General features: G+C 61.9%; 2 protein-coding genes across 2 annotated transcripts; one reads left to right on the top strand and one right to left on the bottom strand.

Annotated features, from left to right (window-relative positions):
* Positions 1-24: 24 nt before the first annotated feature.
* On the bottom strand, positions 25-8,146 carry LSM12 (LSM12 homolog). The gene is given in 7 exon segments (XM_068212037.1): positions 25-1,053; positions 1,420-1,421; positions 1,588-1,712; positions 2,048-2,102; positions 2,105-2,156; positions 5,971-6,104; positions 7,933-8,146. Coding segments are annotated over 7 exon segments (582 nt in total). The 5' UTR covers positions 8,054-8,146; the 3' UTR covers positions 25-960.
* A 35-nt stretch (positions 8,147-8,181) lies between these two features.
* Positions 8,182-14,889, top strand: G6PC3 (glucose-6-phosphatase catalytic subunit 3). Its single transcript, XM_068211971.1, has 7 exons — positions 8,182-8,330; positions 9,307-9,533; positions 11,006-11,112; positions 11,270-11,360; positions 11,706-11,824; positions 11,911-12,052; positions 13,151-14,889. Exons 1-7 carry the CDS (start codon positions 8,313-8,315, stop codon positions 13,500-13,502), a joined length of 1,056 nt encoding a protein of 351 aa, XP_068068072.1. The 5' UTR covers positions 8,182-8,312; the 3' UTR covers positions 13,503-14,889.
* Positions 14,890-14,901: the final 12 nt, after the last annotated feature.

The following is a 14,901-nucleotide window of genomic DNA, read 5'->3' as shown; positions in this document are numbered from 1 at the left end:
CCATTGAGCCCCCACAGACTCCGGTGATGGTTAAAAAAATTTCGGGTTTTTATTGTTTTTTGCTAAACAAGACTAAAAAATTTTCCTTTTTTTTTCTTTTTTTTTTTAATTTTTTTTTTTTTTAATCTTTAATTTTCCTAAAGGCAGGGCTTGAATTGCTTTGAGTTTGATCTGCTGCTTTTTTTTTTTTTTTTTAATTTAAAAAAACAAACCAAAAAAAAAAAAAAAAAAAAAAAAAGAAAGGAAACAAAACGGGGAGAGGGAGGATCGTGGCAAAAAAAAAATTTAAAATTAAAAAAAGAAATTAAAAATTAAATGAAAAAGGGCAAAAAATATTTAAAAGCATAAAGGAAATGGGGGGAAAACCCCAAATCCAGGTTCTGGCTGCTCCCGAGGGGTTGTTTGAGGGATTTTTTGCCACGACCCTGCTGGAAGCAGACAAATATTTAAAGAACATTTTAATATATATTCATATATATATTTAAAGATAAGAAAAATAAGACTAATTCAAGCCTTGCCCTGTGCAAACAAAATTAAAACGAGACCACGTTGGTCATGAGGGTCCCGGATCGGCCACCGCAGTCAGCTCGTTAGCTTTATTTTCTGGAAGGATTTTTGGGGAAGAGGGAAGCAGGAGCTGGGAGGAAAAGGAAAATAAAAAAAAAAAAGGCCAAAAAATAAAATTAACCAAGTCTGACTGGCTGGAGGGAGAAACCATGGCGGAAAAACAAAGTCTGTTAGTCAAGTAATGCATGAGGAGCTTTAAATTATTCTCTTTTTCTCGTTTGTTTTAAAGTCTAAAGTTTGGAATTGGTTGAGATTCCCCAAAAAGAAAAAGGAAAAAAAAAAAAAAAAGAAAAAAAAAAAAAAAAAAAAGGAAATAAAAGTTGAAGGTGCCCCCGGCGCCGCCTCGCCTCCGAGGAGGGGACACGGGGACGGGGTGGTGGCCCCGAGGTGGCCTCAGGATGACAGGGACGTGTCCTTCTGTGTCTGCTGTGCTTGTGAACGCTGCAGGACCTTCTGGCTTTCCACGTCCCGGAAGTGTTTCTCCACCTGCGGGGAAAGGGGGGCACAGAGGGCTTTAAAGGAGCGGTGCCCAGGAGGGGCTGGAGAAGCCCAGGAGGGGCTGGGGAAGCCCAGGAGGGGCTGGAGAAGCCCAGGAGGGGCTGGGGAAGCCCAGGAGGGGCTGGAGAAGCCCAGAGGGCGGGAAGCCCAGGAGGGGCTGGGAAGCCCAGGAGGGCTGGAGAAGCCAGGAGGGGCTGGGGAAGCCCAGGAGGGGCTGGGGAAGCCCAGGAGGGCTGGGGAAGCCCAGGAGGGGCTGGAGGCCAAGCAAGGAGGGGTCCCGGTGTGTCCCCAGGGAGGTGACACCGCCCCAGTCCTCCCAGTGTCCTCAGCCCCTGCTCACCGCTCTGAGCACACGACTCAAGAAAGGGTGGCAGGGGGATCTGGAGAGGGAAGGGGATGCCCAGGAGGGGCTGGAGCCCCCGCCAAGGAGGGCTCCTGGCGGTCCCCAGGAGGTGCCACCCTCCCGGCAGTGCCACCCTCCCGGCAGTGCCACCCTCGCCGGTGTCCCCAGCCCACACTCACTATTTTGCGTACGGCTCAGGGCGCTTCCCTCTTTGCCTTTGCAGTTTTCCACCTGGTACGGAGGGCAATACGACGACTTCTTCCATCACAACTTTGTCTTCTCCTGCCATTTACAGTCTTTAATGCTGAGGGGAAGGAGGGAGGGACAACGGCTTCAGGGAACGCCGCCGCTGGGGTGGGCCCGTGTCCCACTGAGGGGACAAAGAGCCCCTGCGCGGTCACTCCAGGGTCCAGCTGGAGAGGGGTGGGACTGCAGGGGGGTGGGATGTGCCAGGAAGGGGGCAGGGAGCAGGCAGGGAGCCACTCTCCCCCCTGAGGACCCCACCCAGGACACACCAAGCCTTCCAGGGCAAACCCAAGAGCCAGCCATGGCAATCCCCCAAAAAGGCTGTGAGGGACCCCAAAAGGGAGCGTGGGGACCACCGAGGCGGGCACTGGGGACCCCGAGGCGGGCACTTACGTCTTATGGATGGTCTGGAAGAGCTGCTGCCCCTCCAGAGAGACACCAGCACTATTGCATACGCCTGCGTCATCTTCTCCTCCTTCTCCGTCCGTGCTTTGTTGGCAAGCTGGAAAACACAGACAGGGAATTGGGCTGGGAGCAGTGGAGGGACACGGGACCCCCCGACACAGCTGTGCCCCTTGTGATTCCAGCCTAAACTCCCCTTTGGAGGCACCCTCACCACTGCTGGGGCCCGCAGAGGTTTGGGGGATGGTGGTGCCATCTTTTCACACCCCTTGCCTTTTCTGAATAAACTCTGGCATTTCAGAGTTTATTCAGGGTGCAAATTCCCCCCTCACTGCTCAGTTTATTTGGATGGAGATGGGGAAGAAGAGCCTGGAATACCCTACATGCTGGGAGTAGATGCTCCACGCAGGAGTACGAGCAACTTTAGCCTGCAGCAGTTGGTTTGGTTCCCAAAAAATAACGCAAATGGTTATCTGGGAGTCGCATCCGTGTGTGGGGAGGTGTGATACACTCAGGGTGCTGGAATAGAGATGGAAAACCCCGACCCTGGCATCCCCATGTTGCATCCCATGGATGTGGGAGGAGAAGGAAGCAGAGCCTGGAGCAGCAGCCTGGACCAGCTGCTTTTCCCCGGCTGGAGCTGCCGCAGTGGAGGAGCCACAACATCATCCCTCCTCTTCCTCCTCCGGAGCCTCCTCTTTCTGGGAGCACACCCAAGCTGGACTGGCTTCCTGGTGCTGCCCGAGGGGGTTTCACCCCCTCCAAAGCCCCTCTGAGGACAGAAAAGCCCCAGCTCCCTCTGACTGGGGACACTTTAGTGCCCCTAAGGGACAGGAGTCCTCTCCCAGCCATCCCGAGTGCCCTCTTGGTGGAGCAGCACTGCTGAGGAGCACTGGGATGCTCCCCATGTGCTCCCTGAATGCCTCAGCGTGGACAGGAGCCTTCCTCACCCTCACAAACCACCCACCCCATTCCAGGGTGGAATGCGTCTCTCCAAGACCCCCAGTCAGGCTTCCAAACCAGACACAGCGTTCCACAGGAACTTCCCTGCACCCCACACCCTTCCCAGCCTTCCCTGGGCTGCCACAGCCCCTCACCCCTCCGGGGGCGGGCTGCCACAAGGCTGGAGAAGTGGAATCCCCCCCACCACACTGGATGGGCTGGAATTGTGAGCCCTGGGAATCCCCTCTCTGCGTCCGCCAAGAACGGATCCCCTTCCCAGCCAGACCAGACCCCCCTTCCTTCCACAGCCTGGGATGCTCCTCCAGAAGCTGCTGCAGTCCAGACCTGGGACAGCCCTGACAAGAGGCCAGCGGAGGTGACCAGAACCCCCGAGAGGTGCCAGCAGCAGCAGCACCCCGGCATTCCCATGGGATCCATCCCTGTGCTCATCAGCCCTGCAGCAGGTGCACCCTCCTCCCCCTGTGCTCATCAGCCCTGCAGCAGGTGCACCCTCCCTGCCCATCCCAGGAGGAAATGCACCCGTTTTCCATGAAGAAATGCACCCGTTTCCCATAAAGAAATGCACCCATTTCTCATCAGGAAATGCACCTGTTTCCCACCAGGAAATGGCTCAGGCTCCAGCCCCTGGATCCCAGCACTCCAAGGAGTTCCCTGCACACACCTCGTCAATGGATGAGTCACTCCCTGCTCCCTCGGGGTGACTGACGGAATTCAGGGATCGTGGGGGCCACCAAGGTTCATGCCAGGGCCACCAGGTGCCATGCCAGGGTCCCCCAGGGCCAGGGTGGCCCCTGGGTGCCAGCAGGCTGAGGAGATCAAGGGGATGACTCCAAAATCTCCCTGGAATGGCACCAGAGGGCTGTGCCCAGGTCCTCAGGTAAGTGCCAGCCCCGTGAGACAGTGGTGTCCCCAAAAGTCCCCAACTCTCTGGGTTCCCTGGAGCAGCGCCAGCACTCCCATGTGCCCACACCTCCTCCTCCCAGTACAACCAGTACTGGCCACCAGCATCCCAGTCCTGCAGCACCATGCCAGCCCTGCCTGCCTGAGCCCCCATGGGGGAGATGTGGGGCAGACCCCACAGAACTGCCCCCCTGCCACTGGAACAGCCCCTTCCAACCCGACTGCATCTGTCATTTCCCCACACACCAAACCCAAGTGAGCACTGGAATTCCTGAGGGGTTCCCCACAGTGAGCACTGGAATTCCTGAGGGGGCTCCCCAAAGAGCACTGGAATTCCTGAGGGGTTCCCCACAGTGAGCACTGGAATTCCTGAGGGGGTTCCCCAAAGAGCACTGGAATTCCTGAGGGGGCTCCCCAAAAAGCACTGGAATGCCTGAGGGGTTCCCCACAGTGAGCACTGGAATTCCTGAGGGGGCTCCCCAAAAAGCACTGGAATTCCTGAGGGGGCTCCCCAAAGAGCACTGGAATTCCTGAGGGGTTCCCCAAAGTGAGCACTGGAATTCCTGAGGGGTTCCCCACAGTGAGCACTGGAATTCCTGAGGGGTTCCCCAAAGAGCACTGGAATTCCTGAGGGGGCTCCCCACAGTGAGCACTGGAATTCCTGAGGGGGCTCCCCACAGTGAGCACTGGAATTCCTGAGGGGCTCCCCACAGTGAGCACTGGAATTCCTGAGGGGTTCCCCACAGTGAGCACTGGAATTCCTGAGGGGTTCCCCACAGTGAGCACTGGAATTCCTGAGGGGGCTCCCCACAGTGAGCACTGGAATTCCTGAGGGGGTTCCCCACAGTGAGCACTGGAATTCCTGAGGGGGCTCCCCACAGTGAGCACTGGAATTCCTGAGGGGGCTCCCCAAAAAGCACTGGAATTCCTGAGGGGTTCCCCAAAGAGCACTGGAATTCCTGAGGGGCTCCCCACAGTGAGCACTGGAATTCCTGAGGGGTTCCCCACAGTGAGCACTGGAATTCCTGAGGGGGCTCCCCACAGTGAGCACTGGAACTCCTGAGGGGTTCCCCAAAGTGAGCACTGGAACTCCTGAAGGGTTCCCCAAAGTGAGCACTGGAATTCCTGAGGAGTTCCCCAAAGAGCACTGGAATTCCTGAGGGGTTCCCCAAAGTGAGCACTGGAATTCCTGAGGGGCTCCCCACAGTGAGCACTGGAATTCCTGAGGGGGCTCCCCTCGGGCTGTGCTCTCAGCGATGTCACTCGCTGCAGTGACAGCCAACAGTCACATCGTGGTGGCAGCTGTGTCACCCGAGACCTCGGACGCGTTAATCCATCGGGAAGGGACCCAGGAGGGGATGGACACCCAGCTGGTGCCACCTGTGTGGCACAAAGCCCTGGGAGAGGTGTCCCTGTGGGACAAGGAGGTGACAGCTGAGCACCCCACACCTGGATTCATCCCAGCACCGAGGGCTCGGGGTCACCTTCCCTTTCCTTCACCTCACTGGGAATCAGAAGTGATCCCATTCCAGACTGGATGACAGGCAATTCCTCAGAATTCCAGGAGCTCCCCTTTATGAGTTCATCTTTACCCCTCCTGTGCACTCCGAAACGCCAACATCTAGATCCAAAATAGCATCATCCAGACCCCAAACACCACCACCTGGACCCAAACTACCAAAACCCAGGCTCCAAACCCCTCAAAATGGAAGCCCCAAAACAAGATCACCTTACACCCAAAAGCACCAAAATCCAGGTCCCCAAATGCCAAAAATACAGACATAGAATCCGGACCCCAAAACCACCCAAAAACCAGGCCCTAAATGCCAAAACCCCAGACCCTAAACCCAACAAAACCCAAGCCTCCAAGTGCCAAAATCCAGATCCCAAACGGGTAAAATCCAGCCCCAAATCAGCAAACCCTAGCCCCTGGATGGAACTCTGGGAAGCTGCGCTGGGAGCAGCTCCAGCGGCGAATCCTGCTGGATCCCTGCAGGATTCTGGGGGATCCCTGCAGGATTCCGGGGATCCCTGCTGAGGGGCTCTCTCACCTTGCTGACGTTGAGGGAGGCTAAAGGGGGAGGCGTTTCCGTGCGGTCATTGATTATTTCCACTTCTGACACGTACTGTAAGTTTACGAGCAGGATGTCTGCGTGGTTGGGCTTGCCACTGGAAGAGGGGCATTCTGGAGGAGGGGGTTAAGGAAAACAAACCCACAGAGAGGTTTTTGTAAGGTCCAGGAGCAAAGCAGGAGAAGGTTGGGTTTGTGGGAAGCTCCTCTGCTCCCTTGTCCCTACCTGGGATCATCAGTGATCCCATCTCACTCATCTCTCCTTGCACCTGTTTGGTGCTGACCCTGGTCTATCCCAACTCCAGACTGAGTTCTGCAGTCCTGGTGCACCAGCACCAGCCCACCACCACCACTGGCCTGAACCAGCACCACCAAATTTGCTCTTTTTCCACCAGAACTCTTTTCCTCCTGCAGGCAGCAGTCTCCCAGGGAGCATTCCCTGTTCTGGAAGGAATTCCCAGGAGAGGGACACACAAGGTTGGTTGTTGGTACTGCTGCTGGGAATGAGACAGCACCCCCCCAGAAAAACCCCACCCCTTCCAGAGCTGACAGGAATTCCTGCACAATTCCTCTGCTCCCATGAGGATGGAGGGATGGATGGATGGATGGATGGATGGATGGATGGATGGATGGATGGAGGACAACACGGAGAGCCTCTTCCATGCCAACACCATCTCCTCCTGGAAGAGATCCTCATGGAAGCCCCTGTTCCTCTCTCAGTCCCCTGAGCACAAGGCGGAGCCCTCCCTAAAAAACGCCGTCCAGTGGTGAGCAGGAAGCCAGGGAATTGCAGTCTCCCCCTTTGGGGGATGAGCTGGAGCACCCCAGCTGTGGGGTGAGCTGGACTTTGGGAAGTGCTCAGCCCCCCGTGGGGCTGACAAGCAGCACTGAGCAACCTGTCGGACCCTGTGGGACTTCCCTGCTGCCTCTAGCGGGACCTGGCTGCTCCCCTGGCTCCAACCACATCCCAGGCACCCAGGGGGCCTTTCCCTGTTGCGTTTCCCACAGCTCCAGCCACAAAACCCTCTCCCAGCTCCTCACTCCCTGCAGAACCCACCCGTGGGCCCCCAGAACTCCAACACCGGCCCTGAGCTGAGCATTCACCTCCCCCCCCCTCTCCTGCTTTCCAACAGCCCTCGGCTTTTCCTGTCCCTTGCAGATTCCCAACAAAACCGCATCCACGTGTATTCATCCTGGGGGGTGGGGGGTGGGCCCAGGGAACACCCCACTGCCCCCACTCACCCCAATACAAGGCTCCCAACACCCCCATTCACCCCACTACAGGGTTCCTCACTGCCTCCCCCCCAAAAAAAATATCTCCAGGACCCCACAGTCCCCACCATTCTCCCCAGAAGTGGGTGCTCTCTCTCCCCCCATTCAAGCCAGTACAGGGCTCCCCACCAGTGCCCCCCAGAAGTTCTTTATAATACAGGGCCCCCATTCACCCCAATACGGGCTCCCAATCCCCCCCATTCACCCTAACACAGGCTCCCCGACCCTCCCAAAACAAACCTCCTCACTCCCCCCAGAATCTCCCTACAGGACACCCCACATCCCATTCACCCACTACAAGACCCCCAACTCCCCCCTTCACCCCAGCGCAGGGCTCCTCAATCCCCGCGGCTACAAGCCCCCGCCAAATCCCTCCACACGGAGCTCCCCGGTGCCCCCGTTCACCCCGACACTAATCTCCCCAACTCCCCCAAAACCTCCCTACCGCGCTCCCCACTCCCCCCGTCCCTCGGGGGTCTCCCCGCTGCCCCTCAAACCCCTCCCTGTCGCCGCCCACCTCGATCCCCTCACACCCCCTCCCCTCCTTCGCCCCCTTTCCCCTCCCTCCCTCACGCCCCCCCCCCCCCCCCCTCATCGGGCGGGCCGCAGAGGCCCGAGCGGGCCGCGCCGGGGCCGGGACCAGCGCGGCGAGGCGCGGGCGGGTGGATACTGAGCGCCAGCATCTTGCTGGGGTAGTCGAAGGCGACGACCTCGCCCTGGAGGCGCTGCTCCTGGCAGGTGCGGCAGGACACCTGGCTGCCCACGCTGAAGTACTCGCCCGGCGCCGCCATCTTGTCCGCCCGCAGCGCCCGCGGCTCCGCTCGCCTCGGCCAGGCGCGGCGGGGGCGGGGCCGCGCGGCAGCGAGGGCGGGGATTGGCGCTCCGCCCCGCCGATCTGCTCCGCCCCGCGCCCTGATTGGCTGAGCCCACCCCGGCCGCGGTTTGTCCCTGCCGCCCCGCCGTAGCGCGGCGCGCCGCGGGTGGTGATGGGAAGTGTAGGCGGAAGAGGGCGCTGAGAGCGGCGGGAGGGAGTTCTGAGGGGTCCCCGGGATGAAGCCCCCCCCTCAGGTACCTCCCGCCGGTACCGGGGGGTGGGCAGCGCCACCGGGAGGTTCAGGGAAGGTCAGGGAGGCTCGGAGGATGCTGGTGGGAATGGGGAGCCCGCGGGTGTGATGTAGGGAGACCCCAGGGAGGCCTCGGGCCTGAGAGCCCAGGGAGGCCCAGAGGGACCCCAGGGATGCCCAGGACCCGCTGTAGGGAGAGCCCAGGGAAACCCCAAGGAATGCCAAGGGTGGCTCCAGGGAGACCCCAGGCCTTCTGCAGAATCACCACAGGACACCCAGGAGGTGTCCAAGGGAAAGCCCCCGGGAGGTGGTGGCTCTTTGGAGCATCTCAGCTGCTCCAGCAAATCCCACAGCGATGCCCCGGGATCCTGCCCTGGCCCCCATCCCAGAGCACTGGTGTGTTCTGCCCCCGGGCAGAAACTGGGGAGTCATCTGTGGGCAAACTTCAAGTGGTGAAGGAGTGCCTGAATCAGTGCCAAGGGTTGCTAAGGATCCCTCCACCTCCCACCCTGTCCCCAAGGGGTTCCCAAGGATCCCTCCACCTCCCACCCTGTCCCCAAGGGGTTCCCAAGGATCCAGCCTCCTCCCACCCTGTCCCCAAGGGGTTCCCAAGGATCCCTCCACCTCCCACCCTGTCCCCAAGGGCTTCCTAAGGATCCCTCCACCTCCCACCCTGTCCCCAAGGGGTTCCCAAAAATCCCGCCACCTCCCACCCTGTCCCCAAGGGGTTCCCAAGGATCCCTCCACCTCCCACCCTGTCCTCAGTGGGTTCCCAAGGATCCCTCCACCTCCCACCCTGTCCCCAAAGGGTTCCTAAGGATCCCTCCACCTCCCACCCTGTCCCCCAGGGGTTCCCAAAAATCCAGCCACCTCCCACCCTGTCCCCAAAGGGTTCCTAAGGATCCCTCCACCTCCCACCCTGTCCCCCAGGGGTTCCCCAGGGGCTCTGTGCCCGGGCTGATCTCCCTGCTGTGCCCCAGCCCGGTGCCATGGATGCCCTGCACGAGGCCGGGATCCACGCAGCCGTGGCCCTGCAGGCTGGGCCGCCGTGGCTGGAGCAGTTCTGGCTCTTCCTGACGTCCCACCTGGATCCCAATTCCATCTACACCATCTGCTTCCCGCTGGCCCGCGGGCTGGACGAGCGCGTGTCCCTCATGGTTCTCTGGATCGCCCTGGTGGCCGAGTGGCTCAACGTGGTCCTCAAGTGGTGAGGGGGGCACACGGAGGGGGGGCACCGGGGCACTCCCTGCTCCTTGCCCGAGGAATTCTGGGCAGAGGCTCCCTGCCTGGGGCATTCCGCAGGGTCACCCAAGCTGCCCTGAGCATCTGCCAGGAATTCCTGGCAGAGAAAAGCTCCGAGGGATCAGGGTTGGCAAGGGATCCTGATCCTCTGTGGCTTCAACCTGGAGATGGGGTTATCCTGGGATGGGCTGCAGGGATCCTGTCCTGATGGAGATCCCGGGATGGGCTGCAGGGATCCTGCCCTCCTGGCGATCCCGGGATGGGCTGCAGGGATCCTGCCCTGCTGGAGATCCCGGGATGGGCTGCAGGGATCCTGCCCTCCTGGCGATCCCGGGATGGGCTGCAGGGATCCTGCTCTCCTGGAGATCCCGGGATGGGCTGCAGGGATCCTGCCCTGCTGGAGATCCCGGGATGGGCTGCAGGGATCCTGTCCTGATGGAGATCCTGGGATGGGCTGCAGGGATCCTGCCCTGCTGGAGATCCCAGGATGGGCTGCAGGGATCCTGCCCTGCTGGATCATACAGGATGGGCTGCAGGGATCCTGCCCTGCTGGAGATCCTGGGATGGGCTGCAGGGATCCTGCTCTCCTGGCAATCCCAGCCTCCTGGATCCCAGGATGGGCTGCAGGGATCCTGCCCTGCTGGATCATACAGGATGGGCTGCAGGGATCCTGTCCTGATGGAGATCCCGGGATGGGCTGCAGGGATCCTGCCCTCCTGACGATCCCGGGATGGGCTGCAGGGATCCTGCCCTGCTGGAGATCCCGGGATGGGCTGCAGGGATCCTGCCCTCCTGGAGATCTCGGGATGGGCTGCAGGGATCCTGCCCTGCTGGAGATCCCGGGATGGGCTGCAGGGATCCTGCCCTCCTGGAGATCTCGGGATGGGCTGCAGGGATCCTGCTCTCCTGGAGATCCCGGGATGGGCTGCAGGGATCCTGCCCTCCTGGAGATCCCGGGATGGGCTGCAGGGATCCTGCCCTCCTGGCGATCCCGGGATGGGCTGCAGGGATCCTGCTCTCCTGGAGATCCCGGGATGGGCTGCAGGGATCCTGCCCTGCTGGAGATCCCGGGATGGGCTGCAGGGATCCTGCCCTGCTGGAGATCCCAGGATGGGCTGCAGGGATCCTGCCCTCCTGGCAATCCCAGCCTCCTGGATCCCAGGATGGGCTGCAGGGATCCTGCCCTGCTGGAGATCCCAGGATGGGCTGCAGGGATCCTGCCCTGCTGGAGATCCCAGGATGGGCTGCAGGGATCCTGCTCTCCTGGCAATCCCAGCCTCCTGGATCCCAGGATGGGCTGCAGGGATTCTGCCCTGCTGGATCATACAGGATGGGCTGCAGGGATCCTGCCCTGCTGGAGATCCCGGGATGGGCTGCAGGGATCCTGCCCCCGGCTCTCTGGGCTCTCTCCCACGCTCCGTGCCGTCCCTGCCGCAGGTTCCTGTTCGGGGAGCGCCCGTACTGGTGGATCCACGAGTCAGGGCTCTCCAGCCGGGAGCAGCTCCCGCTGCGCCAGTTCCCGGTCACCTGCGAGACGGGACCAGGTGAGTCCCAGCTCGGGCGGCCCCGGGATCCCCGGGGAAGAGCCCCAGGAGCCCCATCCGTGTGGGAACGCTGGGCTGGAGGCGGGAAGATCCATTCCTGAGCAGCGGGGAAGGGTTGGGCTTGACATTGCCAGCTCTCCTGTGCTTCATCCCCCAGGGAGCCCCTCGGGCCACTGCATGATCCTGGGGGCGGCCCTGTGGCCAATTGTCACCGCCCTGAGCAAGGCAGTGTCCAGGTACACTCGGAGGTGAGTCCAGAGCCGATGTGGGGCCGCTCCTGTGGGGCAGAACCCACGGGGAGCAGGCAGGAGGAGTCCCGGGATGGAGACTCCGTCCCTTGGAAGCTTCCAGAGCACCTGTGGGGAGAGGGGGTGGATGTGGGACCCCAGCACCCGTGGAGGGTGATATGGATCCCTTCCCTCCCAGCAGGGCGGCTCCAGGGGGACACATCCCTTCCCTGGCAGCTCGGGAAGAGGCTGTAGAGCCCCTGAATGCCCCCCAGGACTTTTTGTTGCCCCCCTTCAGCTGTGCTTTCCTCCTTCCCGCTGCCGGGCAGGGTCCACCCCGCCCCGCTGACCCCCGTTCCCTTCCAGCCGGCTGCTGAGGCTGATCCCATTCCTTCTCTACATCCTCCTGCTGGTGGCCATGGGGCTCTCCCGGATCTTCGTCCTGGCCCACTTCCCCCATCAGGTGGTCACCGGCTCCCTGGCAGGTGAGGGGGGCACCCCAGCTCCTTCCCCTTCCCTCGAGCCCCTTCCCAGTCCATCCCAGTGCCAAGCCCACCTGTCCCCCCGCCAGGGATGGCCCTGGGCTGGGGGCTGCAGCGCTGGCCCCCCAACTTCCTCAAGTGCCGGTTCTTCCTGCTGACGGCTCTGGGGCTGCTCCTGAGCGCGCTGGTCCTGCACGGGCTGGCCACAGCCGCGGGCCTGGACCTGGACTGGTGAGTGCCCGGGGGCAGGGGTGTCACAGGGGGACAGGGGTGTCACAGGGGAAAAGGGGTGTCACAGGGGGACAAGGGTGTCACAGGGGGACAGGGGTGTCACAGGGGTGTCACAGGGGGACAAGGGTGTCACAGGGGTACAGGGGTGTCACAGGGGGGCAAGGGTGTCACAGGGGTACAGGGGTGTCACAGGGGGGCAAGGGTTTCACAGGGGAAAAGGGGTGTCACAGGGGGACAGGGGTGTCACAGGGGGGCAAGGGTGTCACAGGGGTACAGGGGTGTCACAGGGGGAAAGGGGTGTCACAGGGGGGCAAGGGTGTCACAGGGGGACAGGGGTGTCACAGGGGGACAGGGGTGTCACAGGGGGACAGGGGTGTCACAGGGGTGTCACAGGGGGACAGGGGTGTCACAGGGGTACAGGGGTGTCACAGGGGGGCAAGGGTGTCACAGGGGTACAGGGGTGTCACAGGGGAAAAGGGGTGTCACAGGGGGACAGGGGTGTCACAGGGGGACAAGAGTGTCACAGGGGAAAAGGGGTGTCACAGGGGAAAAGGGGTGTCACAGGGGGACAGGGATGTCACAGGGGAAAAGGGGTGTCACAGGGGAAAAGGGGTGTCACAGGGGGACTGGGGTGTCACAGGGGAAAAGGGCTGTCACAGGGGTACAGGGGTGTCACAGGGGGAAAGGGGTGTCACAGGGGAAAAGGGGTGTCACAGGGGGGCAAGGGTGTCACAGGGGAAAAGGGGTGTCACAGGGGGACAGGAGTGTCACAGGGGGACAGGAGTGTCACAGGGGGACAGGGGTGTCACAAGACAACAGTGTCACAGGGATCAGCCTTCCGGGGTGCCGGGGGTACCCCAGGGATGTGCCCACCGGGGAGGGGTCTCCCCAGGGAGTGGCCCTCCAGGCTGGAGGGAGGCGTCCCCAGGAATCTGCTTCCAGGGGTATTTTGGGGGTGTGCAGGGACTAACTGCAGGGCTGTGCCCCCGGGGCTGCCAGGGCCAGCTCCCTCCAGGGATGTGCCCCCCGAGCTGTTTGGGGTGGGGGCCCGTTTCTGGTGGGGGGGCACGGCCCAAGCCCCGCGCTCCCCGCCCGCAGGTCCCTCCGCCGGGCCAGCGCCCGGTGCTCGGAGCCGGCGTGGCTGCGGCCGGAGACGCGGCCCTGGGCCTCGCTGTGCCGGGCGAGCGGCAGCGCGCTGGGGCTGGCCCTGGCCGCCAGGCACCCCCTGAGCCGCCGCGCCGCCGAGGAGCTGCGGGGGCTGGAGCCGCCGCTGGGCAGCGCCACGCTGGGGCTGCTGGCCCTGGACGTGCTGCACAAGCTGCCCAAGAGCGAGGACACGGCCCTGTGGTACCTGAACGTGGGCGCCCGCTACACCCTGGCGCCCGTGCTGGTGGGCTCCCTGCTGCCCCAGCTCATCCTCATCCTCCGGCGGCTCCGGGCAACCCCCTAGATCCACCCCCCTGCCATGTCGGGGAGAGGGGGATCTGCTCCCAGTTCATCCCCACCTGTCCCAGGGACCCCCAGATTGACTAGGGGGTGCCTGCTCTGTTACCAGTTCATTCTCACACTCCTTTTGCCCCGGGGACCCCGAAACTGAGTAGGGGGTCCCCATTCCTGTCCCAGTTCATCCTCACCCTCATTTTCCCCAGGGACCCCCAGACTGAGTGTGTGTTTGTGGGGGGTGTCTCTGCTCTGTTCCCGGTTCACTCTCACTCCTTCCCCCCAGGCTGAGCAGTTTCTCCCGGTTCATGCTCGCCCTCGCCTGCCCCAGGGACCCCCCCTCACTCCGGGCAGGGGGTCCCGGCCCCCCGGGGCCGAACCGGGGGTGCCCCGTGCCCAGCGGGTCTGGGGACACGGCCCGGGGACACTGAGCTGCCACCCCCGTCCCCAGCTGTCCCCAGTTCTCGGCAGCAGGGATGGGGCCCCCCCCGGGACCCCCCCCTCAGCCCGGTGTGTGCGGGGCTGCCCCCGTTTGGAACCAAATAAAGCTCCAGAACCGAGCCCGGCCCCGAGTGCTTTGTGGGGGGGACAGCGGGGACAGAGCCCCCCGAGCCCGGGGGTGACAAAGGGGACCCGCCCCGCTCCCTCCCTGCGCCTCTTGCGGTGCCTGGGGAAACTGAGGCACGCGGGGGACACGGCGGGGAGGACGGGGCAGGAAAAGGGGACCCGGGGACAGGAAAAGGGACACAGGGGCACCCCCCCCAAAGGCAGCGGGCCCGGCGGGTATTGCCAGAAACAGTTTATTTATACAAGGACGAACATGTGTGACATCTTACAAAATACTGAACCGAGACCCAGAGCGAGCGTGAGCGGGGACGGACAGGACCGGGGGGACACGGGGGACACACGGCGGGGCGGGGGGGGGACACCAGCCCAAAGCAAGCCGGGCACGCTGCCGGGGGACCCGAGCCCCTGCTCCCCCCCCCCAGCCCCAAAATCCTCCTGGGATGGGGAGGGGGATCCCCCAGCACACTCGGGGTGTCGCCAGCGTTGGGGGACACGCACGATCGCCCCGTTCCTCACCCTAAACCAGGGTCCTTCCCCCCTACCCCCCCAGGAGAGGTGACAGGGACAACCTTAGCCCTCTGCCCTAATTTGGGACCACCCCAAATTCCCCCCCCACCCACGGAATAATTTAACCCACGACGCGCTGTCCCTGTGCCAGTCCCCCCCTCCGCCCCCCCGTTAAAAAAATACTATTAAATAATCCATCTGTAATAAAATTATATCCCTTTTTTGGGGGGGGGGTTGGGTGGTTTTCTCTCTTTTAAAGCTACAATCGCTCTGAGGCTCCTCCGGCTGGTGACAAAACAGGAAAATAAAGTGGTTTGTCCTCTTTTTTTTTTTTC

Source organism: Anomalospiza imberbis, chromosome 22, assembly GCF_031753505.1.
Source record: "Anomalospiza imberbis isolate Cuckoo-Finch-1a 21T00152 chromosome 22, ASM3175350v1, whole genome shotgun sequence".
Classification (NCBI taxonomy): Eukaryota; Metazoa; Chordata; class Aves; order Passeriformes; family Viduidae; genus Anomalospiza; species Anomalospiza imberbis.
This window is presented reverse-complemented; position numbering and strand designations above follow the sequence as displayed.